Genomic DNA, 16,290 nt, shown 5'->3' on the forward strand with positions numbered 1-16,290 from the left:
CAGAGTAACAAAAATGTTTTAAGCATTTTGCTCCTTTCAAAAGACCATCAGAAATTAACAATACAATTATGCAAACTATTCTGCCTATATACCTAAATATATCTTTTTCCCTTCTTTCATTTGACCTTTTTTTTTTTTTTAAAAAAAAAAAAAAGTAGTACCTTTTTGTGGTACTGGGGATTGAATTCAAGACCTTGTGCTTGTCAAGCAGGCAATTATATCACTGGGCTATCCTCCCCAGCCCAACAATAATTTTTTATTAGTGCATATTTGGGGTGCATAATGATTACATTCATCATGAGGAGTTGGTATAAGTATGTGACATTACTTAGTTCTTAAAAATTTTAATACTTTCCCTCCCACTCCCTGCATCCCTTAAACACAGACACACACATATTTTGACAGGATTTTTTTTTTTTAATGTATTTAGTACAGGGTCTATAGGGTCTCACTACACAGTGTGGATGTGTAGTGATCCTCCTGTTTTCAGCCTCCCAAGCACTGGGATTATAGGTGCCCACCACCATGTCCAGTTTCATTTGCAGTCTCCCATGCCATGGGGGTGGGGCTGGCACAGCATGCTAGGGATCAAACCCCAGCTGCTGTGCTCTGACTAAGCAGGTGCTTTAGTCTGCTGAGTTATCTGGTCGGCCCCTCATAGGAACTTGTGTGGATGATATGATTTTAAAAAATCATTAATCTGTCTCACATTTTAATGTTGGTATAACAAAACACCTGAGGCTGGGTAAGTTGTTGCAAGAAAAGAGCTGTATTTAGCTCATCACTCTGCAGGTTCAAATGCACGACACTGATAGCTGTTTGCCTGGTTCTGGTGAATCACAGAGTCTTAGCACATGGCATAGAGGCAGAAAGCGGCCGTGTAAGAAAGACTAAGCATGTGCAGTAGCCTTACTGTGCAACAACCTGCTTTTGTGGCACTGACCTTCTTCTCTGAGATGGTTATTAATTCTGTCCAAGGGTGGGATGCCCACGACCTAATGACCTCCCACGAGGCATCTCCACCTGTCCACACTGTTATGAGAAGAAGTGAGCTTCCAGCCTGTGAGGCCTCTGGAGGACTAACCTTACCCAAGGTGAAGCATATCATCTATTGTCTTTGTTAGTAAAGACGTTGCTCAAGTCTTGAATGCTGATACACTTTAGCTGAAGGAGTGGAGGGTACTAGCTTAAGCTAGTGAGTCTCTACAACCAGGGATTTCTAATCATAATAAGAATTTGTATTTGTAGAGTACTTACTCAGACACTAAGTGCTGTGTGTGATTATTTCATATAATTCTCCTAATCTCATGAGGCAGATATTATTTTCCCATGTTTGGATTTGTTTTCCTTTGCGTCAGTAGGAGCATGACGAAGTTTTTATAATGGGCTCAAGTGTAAAGCCACATTTAAATCCAAGCAGACTGGCCTCAAAGTCTGGATTTTGAACACTCCTCACAATGTGCCTGTAAAAGAAAATCTCTTTGTATACTATACAAGTCTTGGTTCATTTAGGTTTTAAGTCTGCCTCCTTTTACTGAGCCTTTCCTTCTTTGTTGTTGGTTCTAACTGGTCACTTTCCTTTTTCCTCCTAGAAATTCTGCATTCTTTTACTATTTTTCTTAATGGCTACTCTAAAGATTACAATATACACTCTCAGTTTAATAGTGTCTAATTGTAATTGTTTTTTGCTCTTTCCCAGAGAATTAAAAAAAAAATCAAACTACTTTTATTTCTTCTGCTATTTGCTATTGCTATTGAATGTTTTATTTCTGTTTTTCTTTCAAAATGTCTTATTTTACCACAATTCTTGATAGTTACTTCTCTTCACCTCTTTAAAGATAGTCATTCTGTTGGTTTGAGTCTATTTCTTGTGTTAAGAAGTTAGTGGTTAATCTAATTGTTTCTTATTTGAAGATAAACTGTCTTCCTTACATTTAGGTTTTAGCAGATATAATATGCCTAATTATGGATTTCAGTTTATTTATCCTTCTAAGAATTTCTAGGGCTTCTTTAGTATGTGAATTTTTTTTTTTAGTATGTGAATTTATACTCTTCATCAACTTTGAAACATTTTCATGTATTCCTATGTTACTTCTGTCCCATTCTCTTTTTCTTCTAGCATTCTGATGTCATATATGCTGTATCTTGTTTCTACTTTTTCTATGTTCCCCACCCAGTTTTCTATATCTTCCATCCTTTTATTTATTTCTGTTTCATTGTAAATATTTTGCCTGATCTATGCTCCTGTTCACTAATCTCTTCAGCTACATTTAGTATACTGTTAAACTCATCTATTAGATATTTAATTCCTAATATTATACAGTGACTTATGAACTCAGTTTGATTGTGAGGACTGGATGTAAGTCAAGACTATTTTCCATAAGAAATATAAGTATCCATAATGTGTTCCAGACTTCCCAAAGTACCCCTTAACCAACATTTTCTTGATAAAAGATTGCATAATGTGTATAATTTACCATAAATACCAGTAATTTTCCTAGTGGCACACACCAAAATGTTATAGAAAGTGCCTAGTTTACCATGAACAACACTTCCATGCTGTACTTATCATTAAGTTGATATCTTTGAATTGCACAAAAGAAGGATAAAATGGAAGGCGGTTATTGTTTGGAAGGAGAGTTCCTGCCACAAGAACACCAGGAATCTGGCTCTCTGGTATTGAGAGAACCTGTAACCCACTAGGAGCTGCATTAGGCTCACTGGGTCTCAACCTTTTCAGAAATAAAAACTGGTCTACAGTTACTTGTTTTTGTTTGTTTTCTTTTTAATTCTGTAGTATGACATGATGTAGTTATCAAGCAAGGGAATCTGGTGATTGGCTTTTATCTGTCTGGGTGGATCTTGTCTATAAATGTTTCTAGCTCTGTCCAGTTTTTTCAGGGCTTTCTTTATTTCAGAAGAAGAACTTTGCTGTACTGATAGTTGATACTCCACTCCTCAGAAAGCTCCTCAGGTGCCATTCTCTGTTGCTCAGTCAGAAATTGCTGAAGCTCCTCTGTAGACAAATCCTCTGAGTATTCCTCCACCAGCTCCTCAACATCAGCACTGTCTACCTGCAAGCCTGTGGACTGTAGTATAATAACTACATCATCAACCACAGAGTCAATTGCAGATTCAGGCTCCACTCCACAGCCTTCAAATTCTCTCATAAATTTTGGGCCATACTTTCTTCCAGGCAGATCTACTGTCCTTAGAGAGACATCAGTCCAGGATTTCTCAACCCCACATAGGAAATGGTATTGTATTGCTTCTTTTAAAACTCTTTAAGGGTTAAATTTGTATCTTTGCCCACCTGGAAGCACTTCCAGAACAATTCCTTGGTGTGTAGCTTCTTAAAGTTACCTATAACATGCTGGTCCCTAGGCTGCAGTAGAGGAGTTGTATTAGGTGGGAGGATCTCAACTGAGCCACAGGAATTCTTTAGCCAGTTCTTCAAATCTTGTGGGTGAGCAGGGCCACTGTCATGATGAGGAGAGCCAGGAGTGGGACACTTGGCCTCTAGATATTTCTTAACAATAGGACAGAAAGCCTCCTTGATCCACTCAAGAAAAAGTACTCTCGTTGCCCAGGCTTTTGTGTTAGATCTCCACATGACTCCCAGCCCATCATTCATGACTTTATGTTTTCTGGACACTCTAGGGGTCTAAGAGTAATAAACCAAGAGAGGGTTTGTCTTGAGGTCACCGCTCCTATTGGCACATAGCACTAAGGCTACTTGTCGTTTGTAGGCTTGTGGCCTGGCATTTTCTTCTCTTCTTGGGTAATATTTGTTCTCCTGGGCATTTTCTTCCAGAAAAGGCCAGTTTCATCACTGTTGAAAGCTTGATGAGAGCAAAGCTACTTCTCTGTGTCCTCGTTTTGAGGTGGGGATGTAATTTTCAGAAGCTGTTTTGACAGCACTGGCTGCTTCTCATGCCTAGATATGCTGTGAACCCCAGTTATTGCTTTAAAATTGTGAAACCACCCCTTCCTGGCATGTATTGTTTCACCATTGTCACTTGTTGATGGGTTAGTCTTTACAAGACCTGCATTTACAGCCCTAGCTTTTTTACAAATTATAGAGTCAGATATTACTTGCCACCTGTCTTTCATTTATCTACACTAATGATAGCTTTTTTTAAAATATCATCTAACACTGTTGATTGTGACTTATTGATTTAAGCAACACCTTTAATAACATTAGCTTCTTTATGCAAATCTTTTCTCTGTAAGATGGTTGAGATGGTGGATGTTGAGGTGCTGTACCTAATAGTGAAATGAGTCACAGAAACACCACTTTCTTATCTCTCTATTGTGATTGCTTTCTTTACCTTCTCTTCCTTCCCTAGCTTATTTTTTATTTTAGCTATTTTTGGGATCATTTTGATAGCAGTAATTATAGCAGTTATATAAAGCACTGACTGAACTCATGTCCACAAACACACATCTGGGCTCAGATTGATGCTTATGTGTGTTTGCATATGTTTTTCCAGCATCATCTTTTGTTTTTGTTAAATCTTTTTATTCACTTATTTGGCACGGGGTCTTGCTACACAGCTTGGACTTGTATTGATCTTCTTGTCTCAGCCTTCCCAGTACTGGGTTACAGGTGTGCATCACCATGCCCTGTCTCTGTGGCCTACTCAGAGTGCTGGGGGGCAGGGCTGGCTTGGCATGTGGTGCAGGGGATTGGACCCTGGTCCCTGCACTTGCCTAGGCAGGGGCTTAGTCTGTTGAGCTATCTTGCCGACCCTTCTGCTCCCCTTTCTATCTCCAAGAAGTCTATTGCCCTGCTTTCTACCAACTCTCCTTTTTAAAAAATGCTTTATTTTACTTATATTTTGTGTTTCTTATAGAAGAGAAATGATGTGATAATTAATCTTCTGTGTCTGACATGCTTTACTTAACATTATGGTCTCGAGGAACTGTGATAATTCAAAACTGACCTCACAGGTCATGCTTAGCAATAAAGGTGTTCTTTCAGTCCCAGCACACACTGCCAAAGTTTTCCTCTGTCTGTCTTGAAAGTCTTGGCCTCCATGTTTTGTTCCTTTCGCCTCCTCACTCTGGCAGAAGCACCCTGTCCAGACTATTTTCCACTAGTGAAAATGCGGCCCTGAATGCCAGGCTCACTTCCCTGGGTTTCTCCCTTCTCCTGGATCTTCCTACTCATTCTTAGTTTATTAGTTTTTAGTGGCTTCAAGCAGACTTTTTTTTTTTTTTTTTAATGAAAACGTCCTTTCTAGTTGTGTTCAATAAAAGGACTGGTTCAGTTGTGTAATTTGTCAGTATTACAATGGAAATTCTCTTTTTTCTTAATTCTCTAAATCTGGAAAGCCCTTTGGCCAAAGCAGTAAGAACCTGACCTGGGCTGAGAAGAGAGCTGTGGATCTGGTGCACTCCATGTTTAGACACTTGGGCCCACGTGGACCATGGAGGTAGCATAGTGTCACGGTGAGGACAGGATCAGATAGCCTGAGCTGGAATCCCATTCACTTAGCTCTGTGATTACTGGCTGGTTAACCTTGCTCAGCTTTACTTTCAATAACTGCAAAAGAATCTCATACACAATTATTGCAAGGGTTTAGTAAGTTAATATATGGGACAAGGCTAGATGGATTAAGCAGAAACAAGCAATATAAATTTGTTAAAATATTTTTTTCTTATTTAAATAAGTATAAATTGTTAAACAGATGTTTTTTATAACCCTATGTTTGAGGAAACAAGGGGTGAGATATTTCACTCCTCAGTGCTTCCTAGAAGTAAAAGAGTTGTGTTAAATAATAGTTACTCCTAAGAGAGTGTCTTATTTATAGCAAGTACTTGATGAATGAATGAATGAATGACCATCATGGACAGAATTACTTGTTCTGGTAATACTGAACCCAAAATCAAAACAATATTTTCCTGTCAGAGAGGAAAAAATTGTTTACTGGAGAAATCTCATAGTTGGAAAGTGACTAGTTAGCGAAGACTTGTTGCTTGAATCCAGTTGTTTCAAGACTACTGACTTGTGGAAAATTTTAATTTATGAAATCTATAATTTTTCTTATAACTAGAAAATTTGCTGTATGCTGAGATTGGTTAGAACAATGGTTCTTTCTTTTGCAAAACAGTCAGCTGCTTAAGAAAAATAGTACAGAAATAGAACGTGGTGTCTCATAATCAGGCAGTGGAGTGTCCCCTTTTCTACGTGAAGTGAATCAACTGGGGAATTTGGTAGAGAAAAATGAGTTTTTGTCTTTGGAAAAGTACATTTTTTTCTCCTTTGGAGAAACTACATTTTTTAAAACCTTTCTCTCAGGCTTGTAGTGGACACAGAATTCAATAGCCACTTTGGGATTATTGACTTTAGTTGGCGGCGTTGTTTAACTGAGGAACAGAAGTTGACAGGGTTGGGGGTAGGGTGGAGGTATGTTCCTGTCCAGTGGCTGAATGCAAGATGACGTTAGAGCAGTTTCTTAGATAAACATATTAAACACATGCCAAAGTTTATTATTAATCAATGAGATAAACAGCAGATAAAGTCCACCAGTTCAAAGTGGCAAGAGATTAAGCCTGACTACTATTGTACCTACCGTATTGATAGAAGTACTGTATTCTATCAGCGACAGATGTAAATTTGTAATATCACTGGTTTGGGATCAATTCTGATGTGAGATGTTCATCAGGAGTAAAGAGCAATATGTCTGTGAAGCGAACGAGCCCATGCTGTTGATTAGATGGGCAAGGAGCAAGACTGGCAGTGCTGACAGTCAGTGAACGCACTCTGATGATGGATGAGGTCACACAGAAGTCAGCTAGCTGGAGCTGTGACCTGTTTTTTTTAAAGCAGTATTTTCCAGCATGCAGTTAAAGGTGCTGCACATGTGATTTGCTGAGTTCTTATTTTGGGGACAATTTTTTTTTCTTTTTTTTTGATCTCCATTCCATTCCAGATTTATTGTCTACAACTGAGTTGAAGTCAGTAAAATACATGTTTCTCAATGCATTTGAAAAATAATATGCACATTTTCAAGTTCAGTATGCAAAGCTTAGGTTACATAGTGAGTTTAGGAGCTGCCCAAACTACATTGTTAGACCTTGTCTCAACAAAACAAAACAAAACACTTTTCAACATATAAGTTACCTGTATTTTTACTTAAGCTATGCTAATTGTTATGTTTGAATGGCATTCTAAAAGGACATTTTTTTTTTTTTCATAGAGCCTGGAACCCTTATTCCATAGGGAGAAACAGCCTGTTGGAGGACAGGTATCTGAGGACTGAGCAAAGTGAAACAGGAAGATAGAGGTCTGTGTGTGGTCTGGCCTCGTGTACAGCCAGTTTCAGAGTGCTGGAGCAGCAGGTCTGCAGGCCTGTGAGGAACAGTGTAACCTGTGGCTTCCAAACTGTGTTTTGAGGAGCATGAAGAATCATGGGGAAGCTGAGCATTCATGAGGGCCCCAAGAAAGCAGGCTGCACCAGACAGGGACACCAAAGAGTACAACACAAAACGACAAACTGGGCAAAAATTATTTTTTTCAGGTTTGTTTTAGAGGAAAAGACTACTTCAGTTTCATACCATGTAAATTTTATGTGTTATGGTTTAGTAGTGCTTGTAGTGCAGTCTGCGTAGGTAAAGGGTGGGATTCGTGATGGTGGATGAGTCCTGAAGCCGGTGTTCCTGTAAATGACAGGTTTTGCTTACCAAAGTCAGTCAGGGAGATTATGTATTCCTGGCATTTGGAGTCCCAGTGACCATTTGATGTTAGTGGATTTACTGGAAAGGGTTTTTGTGGGGTTCTTCTGGCCTAAGGCAAGCGAGCTATTGATGTAATCAGGAGACCACAAAGAATGATTTCACCCTCCCCCTTCCCTCTTGAACTGTTTTCCTCTCTTCTGACTCACGCTTCTGTTTCTTAGACCTTGAAGAAAATGACTGCATCTCTACTGTGAGTCAGAGACAGGCTGTGCCTCTCTCCTCTGTGGCTCAGCCTGACACCCTTCCGGCCCTCAGAAACCTGGCTGGAGGCTTCCTTCATCTTGGAACTTGCCCAGGCAGGATCAGCAGGGCTGCAGAGCTCCTAGGGATCAGTTCCCAACGTGTGGAGCTGGACTGTGTCAGGAACCTCAGGGATTGTGGAGCCCAGGTGCTCCCAAACTTGGCTACACACTTGGGTCAGCTGGTGACTGGGAAATGCTCCCTCCATCCTTTTCTGAGCCTTATTCACTAAGTCTGAACCAAGACCCAGAGATCAGGCTTTTCTTTATTCTGCCCTAAGGTGATCCTCACTTAGTGTGGTTTATAGCAGTGATGGCAAACCTTTTAGGGCTTTCAGTGATAACCAACATCCATCCCACTGTGACTATGTGCCCCAGATTTTCCACCACTGGATAGCATGTGGTGATCACTGGCCTAGTCACACACTTGTAATTTTATTTAAAAATTATATATGTATTTACTTTTAACACAGAATTAAAAGGAACTCCCAAATTCCACTTTCCCCTTAGTTGTGGTAAAAAGATTAGAATATATGCTCATATTCAGAGAACTCAAATGGTATAAAAGCATGAAGGATGAAAAGCAAAATCCTCTTGCACCTCTGGTCCGGTGTCCCAAAGGTAACCACTATTAACCCTTTCTTGGGATTACACTCAGAATGTGCTTTTCATAGATATAGCCTTACCTATCTATACACTGAATTCCACAAAAATCTGAACCAAAGGAACTATTCAATTCACACTATCTTGTGCCTTGTTCTTCTTTCCATTTAAGATATTTTGGAGCTCACCTATATCAAGTTATTTTTAATAATTCTTAAATAGTTCACTCCCCACCTCTTCCTGCTCTTTTTCCCTCCTTCCTGTTCCCCTTCCCCTTCCCTCCTCTTCTCTCTCCTCTCTGTTCTTTTCTCTAATACTGGAGATTGAACCCAGGGTCTTTACACTGAGCTACACTCCCAGTCCTTTTTATTAATTTGTTTGTTTATTTTTGAGACAGGGTCTTGTTGCATAGTCCAGACTGACATTGAATGCATTATGTAGCCCCAGCTGGCTTTGAACTTAGGCCAGTCCTCTTGCCTCAGCCTCCAGAGTTCTGGGATTACCAGTGTGCATCAGCACATCTGGCTTTTATTTTTTATTTGAGATAGTGTCTCACTAAGTTGCAGGGCTTGACCTTGTGGTCTTCCTGCCTCAGTCTTCTGAGTGGCGGAGTTACCAGCATGTGCTACCATACCCAGCAAGTTGTTATTATTGTTATTATTATTATTTTTACCATTTATTATTTCTGTTTGACTAAGACATAATACTTTTTCTGTATGTGGTACTAGAGATTGAACATATGACCTTGCCCTGAACACTTTGCCATTGAAATACATTCCACCCCTTTTAAAAATTTTAAGATAAATTGCCTACAGTGGTCTCAAACTTGTGGCCTTGCTATCTTCTCAGTAGCCAGGCTACATTGTCCCCTTTGACCAACATTTTTCCCCGTTCATTCGTGTGTAGCAATCACCATTTTGTTCTGCTCCTATATATATATATTTTTTTTTTGATGTTTCAATATAAATGAGAACATGTATGGTTTTTTGTATGTGTGTGTGTATATATGTATGTATTATTTATTTTGAGGCAAGGTCTTGTTATGCAGTTCAGGTTGAGACCTTAAACCCATTATGAAGCCAGACTGGCCTTGAACTCACAATAATCTTCCTACCTCAGCTTTCTAAATTCTGAGATTACAGGCATGTGTCACCATGACTGGCAAACATGTGACATTTGTCTTTCTGGTTTACTTGTCTGCCTGGTTTATGTCACTTAATATCCTCCAGATTCATCTGTGCTATCACAAATGACATAATTTCTTTTTTTTTTTTTTGAAAGTTGAGCAATATAAGTCATGTTGTTTACAAACCACATTTTCTTTTGTGATCCATTCATGATTGGTGGACATTTTGATTGATTCCATAACTGGTTTTCTAATATGGAAATCTTAAATTACTATTTTAATACACTCAAAAGATGCTTGATGTGTAGTTAACACTATTTGTTAAATGAACTAATGAATACATGCATAAAAATTGCTGTTATCACATTATAAATTAGTCTGTTTTTCAGTTCTATGACAACATACCTGAAGCAGGCAAGCTTTATAAAGAAAAGAAGTTTATTTAGATCACAGTTCTGGTAGAAAGGTGAAAGGTACATCTGGTGATAACTTGGTTGCTGGCAGAGTCTTGGGATGACACAGGAGATCACCTTTATAGAAGCACTAGATTCAATCCTGAGGTTTCCACCCTCATGACCTTACCTGATCCTAATCACCTTGAAAGTCTCCACTTTAAATGCTATAGTCATAGTATCTTTCAACTTTGTTAACGCCTCACCGTGAGGATGAAATCAACACATGAACCAGTCTCTGAACCATAGCGTATGGTTGTGCTCCACTTTATTCTACTATTTATGGACACCTTTGTTATGTTGGTTGCTGTGGCATATAGTGCACAAACATTTTTGTGTGTGTATCCTGTGTACTTTATTTTGGATACAGTGATTAGTGGGTTATGTAGGTTGCAACGGAGGACTTCAAACCAAAGGCATTAGAACAGAAAAGGTGGTAATGACATATGAAAAAGAAATAGAGCTGAATTTGGAAATTTGCGGGCTCTGGAGTTTTGCAATTGTAGATCTTCGATCTGGCAGTTGTTCCAGCCTTCTGCTCTCTGAGCCGGGACTATCGTAGTTGTTGGTTCCCAACATGTGCACTATACGTTGGTTCTCAGTATGTGCAGTGAGGTGCCCTGGGAGCCGCAGCAGCTTGCTGGATCAAGATGGGGGTGCCTCAGAAGCTTTACAGTTGTTAGCAGAAATAGTGATAGTGGACATCCCTCAGACACCATGCAAAGTGCCGAATCCAGAAAGTTTACAGTTTAACACTAAACATGATATATTCCATTTCATGGTGTTGCATTTTATGGAGTTAAGTTCTTGAGAGTTGCTGTGTTATGTCAAATTCTGTCCAAAAGTTTTCTAACATCAGAAGAGGATAACATCATCCAATCTTATTTCAAAGTTTTATTGTGGTTTTTTTTTTTTTTTTGTACTGGGAATTGGACTCAGGACCTTGCACTTGTCAGGAATGTGCTTATGCCACTGAGCTATTTCCCCGGCTTATTTCAAATTTTGAAAAGTTGTTCAGTTCCCCAAAGGTGTATATATTCTATTAATAACTAAGCATAAAATAATGTTTTTCTTTTTGTATTTTAAAAAGTTTTTAAGGGGCCTGGGACATGGCTTAGTAGAAGAAGCACTTGTTTGGTAACCTCAAGGGCCTGAGTTCAATCCCCAGTTCCAAAAAAAAAAAAAAAAAAAAAAGTTTTTAAGTTGTTAGAACATAAATACTTACTGGGTTGTTTACTTAGTATGTAGAACTGCTAGGTATTTCTTTTAGGGTAGATGCTGTGAAAATTACTAAGACACTAAGTTGCTATAGTAAGAAATGAGTGGGGATAACTCATTTACATCCTTGTTTATCTGAAATTTTATCTGCAAATGAGAGACACCAAATGGGCACTAGTTTACGCAGAAAGAGGAAATTATTAGATCATATATTTGGGATGTTCAGGGTTGCAGATGGCATCAAACTGGCTGGATTCAGGCTCTCACATGAGCCTCAAGGTTGCATCTGTCTGTCTCTCTATCTCTTGGACAGGTTTCACATGCAGGCAGGGTGCCCTGAGTCCATTCTTTCCAAATCCTTTCACTTTAGCAATCCCAGTAGAAAGAATCTTCTTTCTCAACAGCTTGTGTATACAAAGTAGTAGGGGGATTTTGGTTTACCAGCCTGAGCCATTTGCCTGTTTGAGTGTGGCTACAGAGACTGGTAGTGTGTAAGCCTAGGTCATATTGCCACCACTGTGCACAGGTGAGTGCCCCAACTGAACCACCTGGCACACATAAGCTCTCCTCAGAAAAGAGGGGTTATGACCCTAGAGGAAGGAGAAAAAAGGCACAGAACTAAAACAGTGAATTTCTCATTCCACAAATGAGGGGAACAGACTGGTAGCATGGTAGTTTAATAAATAAACATGGAAGCTTTGACGTCCCACCCATTGCTTTTAATGTCCATGATCAAATTAGTAGCATCTGCATCTTCTATGAGTTTAAATTATCATCTGTAAAATGGACATAACAAGTGCCAGGAAACAAAAAGTGGGCAATTATTCTAATCTCCTTTTCATGAGACTGGTGGTTGATGTGTGTAATGAATAAATAAACAGATGTAAGGTGGCTCCCACAGACCTGGTAATAAGCCTTCAGTAAGGGAAGCCATTATAATTACTGATCAAGGAACCTTAGAGAGCACACTGATTAGTACTACAAGCTTCTGACCCCTGGAGGTGCCCTTCCAACCAAGAAGATGGTGTGCAAAGCTGATTTTCCTTTTCTGTCTATTGCAGAGTGGGCAGCATGGATGCTATCAGCCAATCCCCTGTGGACACTGTGCTTCCCAAGCACATCTTGGATATCTGGGTGATTGTCCTCATCATCCTGGCCACCATTGTCATTATGACCTCCTTGTTGCTGTGCCCAGCCACTGCCGTTATCATCTATCGCATGCGGACTCACCCAGCCCTCAGTGGGGGCGTCTGAAAGCCACTCAAGAGTCAGGCTGGGGATGAGGACATGCATCCTTCTCCCAGCCTGTTGGTGGAAAAAGAGTGGGGTGGACTTTGGAGGAAGATCTACATACTACTTTTGATTCTCCAGCTGGCCGACTGTGTGGCTCTGGTCTAGTGACCTAACTCTGAGTTCAGGTTCCTTATCTTTCAGTTAGGGATCACACTCTCCACCCTTCCTACCTCATACGGCTGTGGGAACAAGTGACTCAGTGAAAGTGGAAGCTGTTTGTGAGCTGTAAGGACACCACTGATGTTCAGGTGCTGACACTGTGCTGAGAAGTTTTAAAGAATCAAAGGACTTAAAAGCTGTTGATGGCCTTAAAGTGGGTGAGGGGGATACTGGGGACACAGCAGCTTTCCCAGTGTCCCTCGAATGAAACCAGGTACAGTCACTGTCCTCCTTCCAAGGGTCCAGCAGCATAGTGGCTCTTTTGATTGCCACTCCTTCAAGTTTTCTCAGTTGACAAGGGAGGCCTGAGTTGGATAGAAGAATGGAGGTGGGGAGAACTTTCCAGAACTTTCTCTGTGCCAGTTTCTGCCCCTATATAATCTAGAGGAGGGTGCCATTGTTATGTGATAGTGATAGGGGAGATGGAGTGATGGGCTTCTTCTTGCATTGGAGTCTCATGTCTCTGTAAACTTCAGCACTCAAGCAGTGTTGGACAATGCAGGCTGGTCAAGTGTGGTGCCCAGCTCTCAGGACCTCCAGTCCCCCCCGCCCCTTATGTGTTCCCGCACTAGTGATGCTGTATCACTGTTTCTCAGCTCCTGCTATGTGAGCTTCAAATGTACTGCCTTCCCTCCCCCTACTGGCACTGCAGCCAGTCCAAGGTACTTATATTTTATGAGATATTCCCAAGGCATTTGGAACCAATTAAGTAATGATGGTATTTTAGATGCTATGATTTATATTTATATAGAGCTATTTCCAGACCACCTAAGTGGTTTGATTCCCAAATCAGGGACATCCTAGAATTTATTAAATTATGTTAGAGGATAGCACAAATAGTAGAATATGACTGTGTAAAAATGTTTTCCTTGATTTTATTTCATTGGTGTACACAACCAGTTTCCAATAAAATGTTAGAATGAGCATATCTGAGGTCTTTCTTTGAAGAACACATATTATTCTCAGAACACAGAAAAATGCATTTCACTGAATTTATGGATAGTAGGAGACTTTCAGTGTGGGAACAAAAAGGGAAAGAGAAATTCCACTGACTTTCAAAGTTCTAGCTCTATCTGCCAGGCAAAGTTGTACAGTGTACACAAGTATACACTGCATTTTGGAATTGGACAAATTAAGCTTGAGGTGCTTGTGATATGCAAGTGGACATTTTTAGGACATGCTGAGAATCTGGTTTTGTTCCTTGGACAGATTTTGTGGTTGAAGTTATAGGTTTGGGGTGGCATCATATATGGTGGACAAGCTACATGAGTGGATGGGTGGACTATACAGGCTGAGATAAGTGAGGTGCTAATGTCAGACACAGGGAACAGTACATGGGAGTAGAGGGGGAATAGAAAAAAAATCAAAGCAAAGAGCTTGAGAAGGATGAGTCATATTGTGTGGGTTAGGGAATGACAGGGGAATTAGGACACAGAAAGAACATAAATCACTCTTCCAAGGGATAACACTATAGTAAAGAGGTAAGTTAAAAGAATAATACATGAGGTGAGTGGGGCAGCCCAGGCTGTCCAGATCCTCACTGCAGCCAGGACCCAGGCCAGGCATGTGTGTGGAACTTCTTCCACCAGACAGGCCTGGGGTGGAACCCTGCGAAGGAACTCCCTACAGAGAGGCTGGAGGCAAGACCCATCAGCTGATCTGGGAGCAGAACATCTTGCCAGAATGGCACAGCAGGTTCACTTCCAAGGGCTACAGCAGGAAGAAGTGAACACAGCAGCCAGACCTGAGCTACACCCACCTGGACAGGTTTGATCTTAGTAGATCCGGATCTGGTACTAAGGTAATAACTGCACCAAAGCTCTACACCAAAGGTCATAAGACAGTACTATACAAAATGACAAAGAGAAGGAGCAAAATGCATTCTCAGGCCCTGAGCCCACTCAAAACAAATGCAGGAGACAATAGCATAGAAGAAACGGGAAATTATACACCTGAAATCTCTGAAATGATAGTGTCTGAAGTAAAGAAACAACTGCAGAAACATATAGAGGAAATCAGATCAGAAATAATTTTTGAATTAAAAATGAAATAACTATAATGATAGTAGTACTAAGTGCTTCTAAAGAAGACACTGATAAAAAATAGAAAATAGAAAAATGATGGAATCCTTGGAATGAGTGATATAGGAAAGAAAGAGAATGCATGAAGCAGATTCAAAGTGCTATACAGGAAATTAAAACCTCAATCACAAGCTGGCAAATCCGTTTAAATGGAAGTGAAAATAGACTTTCAGACCTTGAAGACACCATTGCAGCAAGTGAAAAGGTAAGAAAAGATCTCTTAAAAATAATCAGGATGCAGGAAAAAATAATTCAATTTCTGCAAGATGATGTAAAGATGAACAACATGAGACTAATGGGCATCAGTGAGAAAGAAGGAGTCAATGCAAATGATAGAAAAACAATATGGACAGAAGTGATAGCAGAAAACTTCACAAGTATGGAGAAACAATCTGACCTTCAGGTAACCAAAGCATATAGAACTCCAAATAACATCAACCCAATTAAAACCACACCCAGACAGACATATAATAATCAAGATCCCAGAAATTCAGCACAGGAATAGTATACCAAAAGCGGAGAGAGAAAAGAAATAGAGCACTTTTAAAGGAAAATCTACCGGAATAATGGCAGATTTCTCTTCTCAAATAGTCAGGTCAAGAAGAGCATGGAGAAAGATACTTCAAGGCTTTTTTTTTTTTTTTTTTTGTGGAACCAGGGATTGAACTCAGACCCTTGTACTTGCCAGGGAAGTGCTTAATCTATGAGCCATCACCCTGGCCCCCTAAAGTTTTTTTTATTTTTTATTTTTTTCAGAACTGGGGATTGAACTCAGGCTCTTGTGCTTGCCAGGGAAGCACTTATTCTACTGAGCCATCTCCCTGGCTCCAATACTTCAAGTCTTGCAAGAAACCAAATTCCAGCTCAGACTAATATGCCCTGCAAAAGTCTCTTTTCAAGCTTAATGTAGAAGTGAAATTCTTCCATGACAAAGAATAAATAAAGAATTTCATAATGACAAAGCCAACCCTACACAGATTATGAAAAGATATTCTAGAGAGGGATCAAAATGACCACAATTCCATGAATGAGAATGGAAAGAACCCACCAAATAGGGCACACAATTAAACACAGGAGAAAAAGAGGTATACAACAGCAGTCTTTCAATTATTCTTTTGTATAGAGCAGCAAAATATTTCCATCAGCATACTCTACAAATGGACTTCTCCTGCAACATGTGGGTCATGATTCTGTCCAATCTGCAGGGTAGATATCAAGGAAATTGCAGTGGCTCAATCCCACAAGTGACACCTGGCCACCAGTAAGCATCATGGACACTGTCCATGTCCACCACATACTAGAACTTTGTGTGATATTCTATCCCCTAACTGTTAGAAGTTCTGGTCATACATTTGCCATTCCAGTTTTTTTTTTTT

At 39.9% G+C, this 16,290-nt stretch overlaps 1 protein-coding gene across 1 annotated transcript in view; it reads left to right on the top strand.

Moving 5' to 3' along the window:
* The window catches only part of Smim3 (small integral membrane protein 3), a 22,371-nt gene extending 8,619 nt beyond the window's left edge, over positions 1-13,752 (top strand). Inside the window, exon 2 of the mRNA XM_023715335.1 lies at positions 12,443-13,752. Within this exon, the coding sequence (XP_023571103.1) occupies positions 12,453-12,635 (183 nt within the window). The 5' untranslated portion in view covers positions 12,443-12,452 and the 3' untranslated portion in view covers positions 12,636-13,752. The remainder of the gene's footprint in view (positions 1-12,442) is intronic.
* Positions 13,753-16,290: the final 2,538 nt, after the last annotated feature.

The sequence above is a fragment of the Octodon degus genome, unplaced genomic scaffold, assembly GCF_000260255.1.
Source record: "Octodon degus isolate 3935 unplaced genomic scaffold, OctDeg1.0 scaffold00040, whole genome shotgun sequence".
In the NCBI taxonomy this organism is placed as follows: Eukaryota; Metazoa; Chordata; class Mammalia; order Rodentia; family Octodontidae; genus Octodon; species Octodon degus.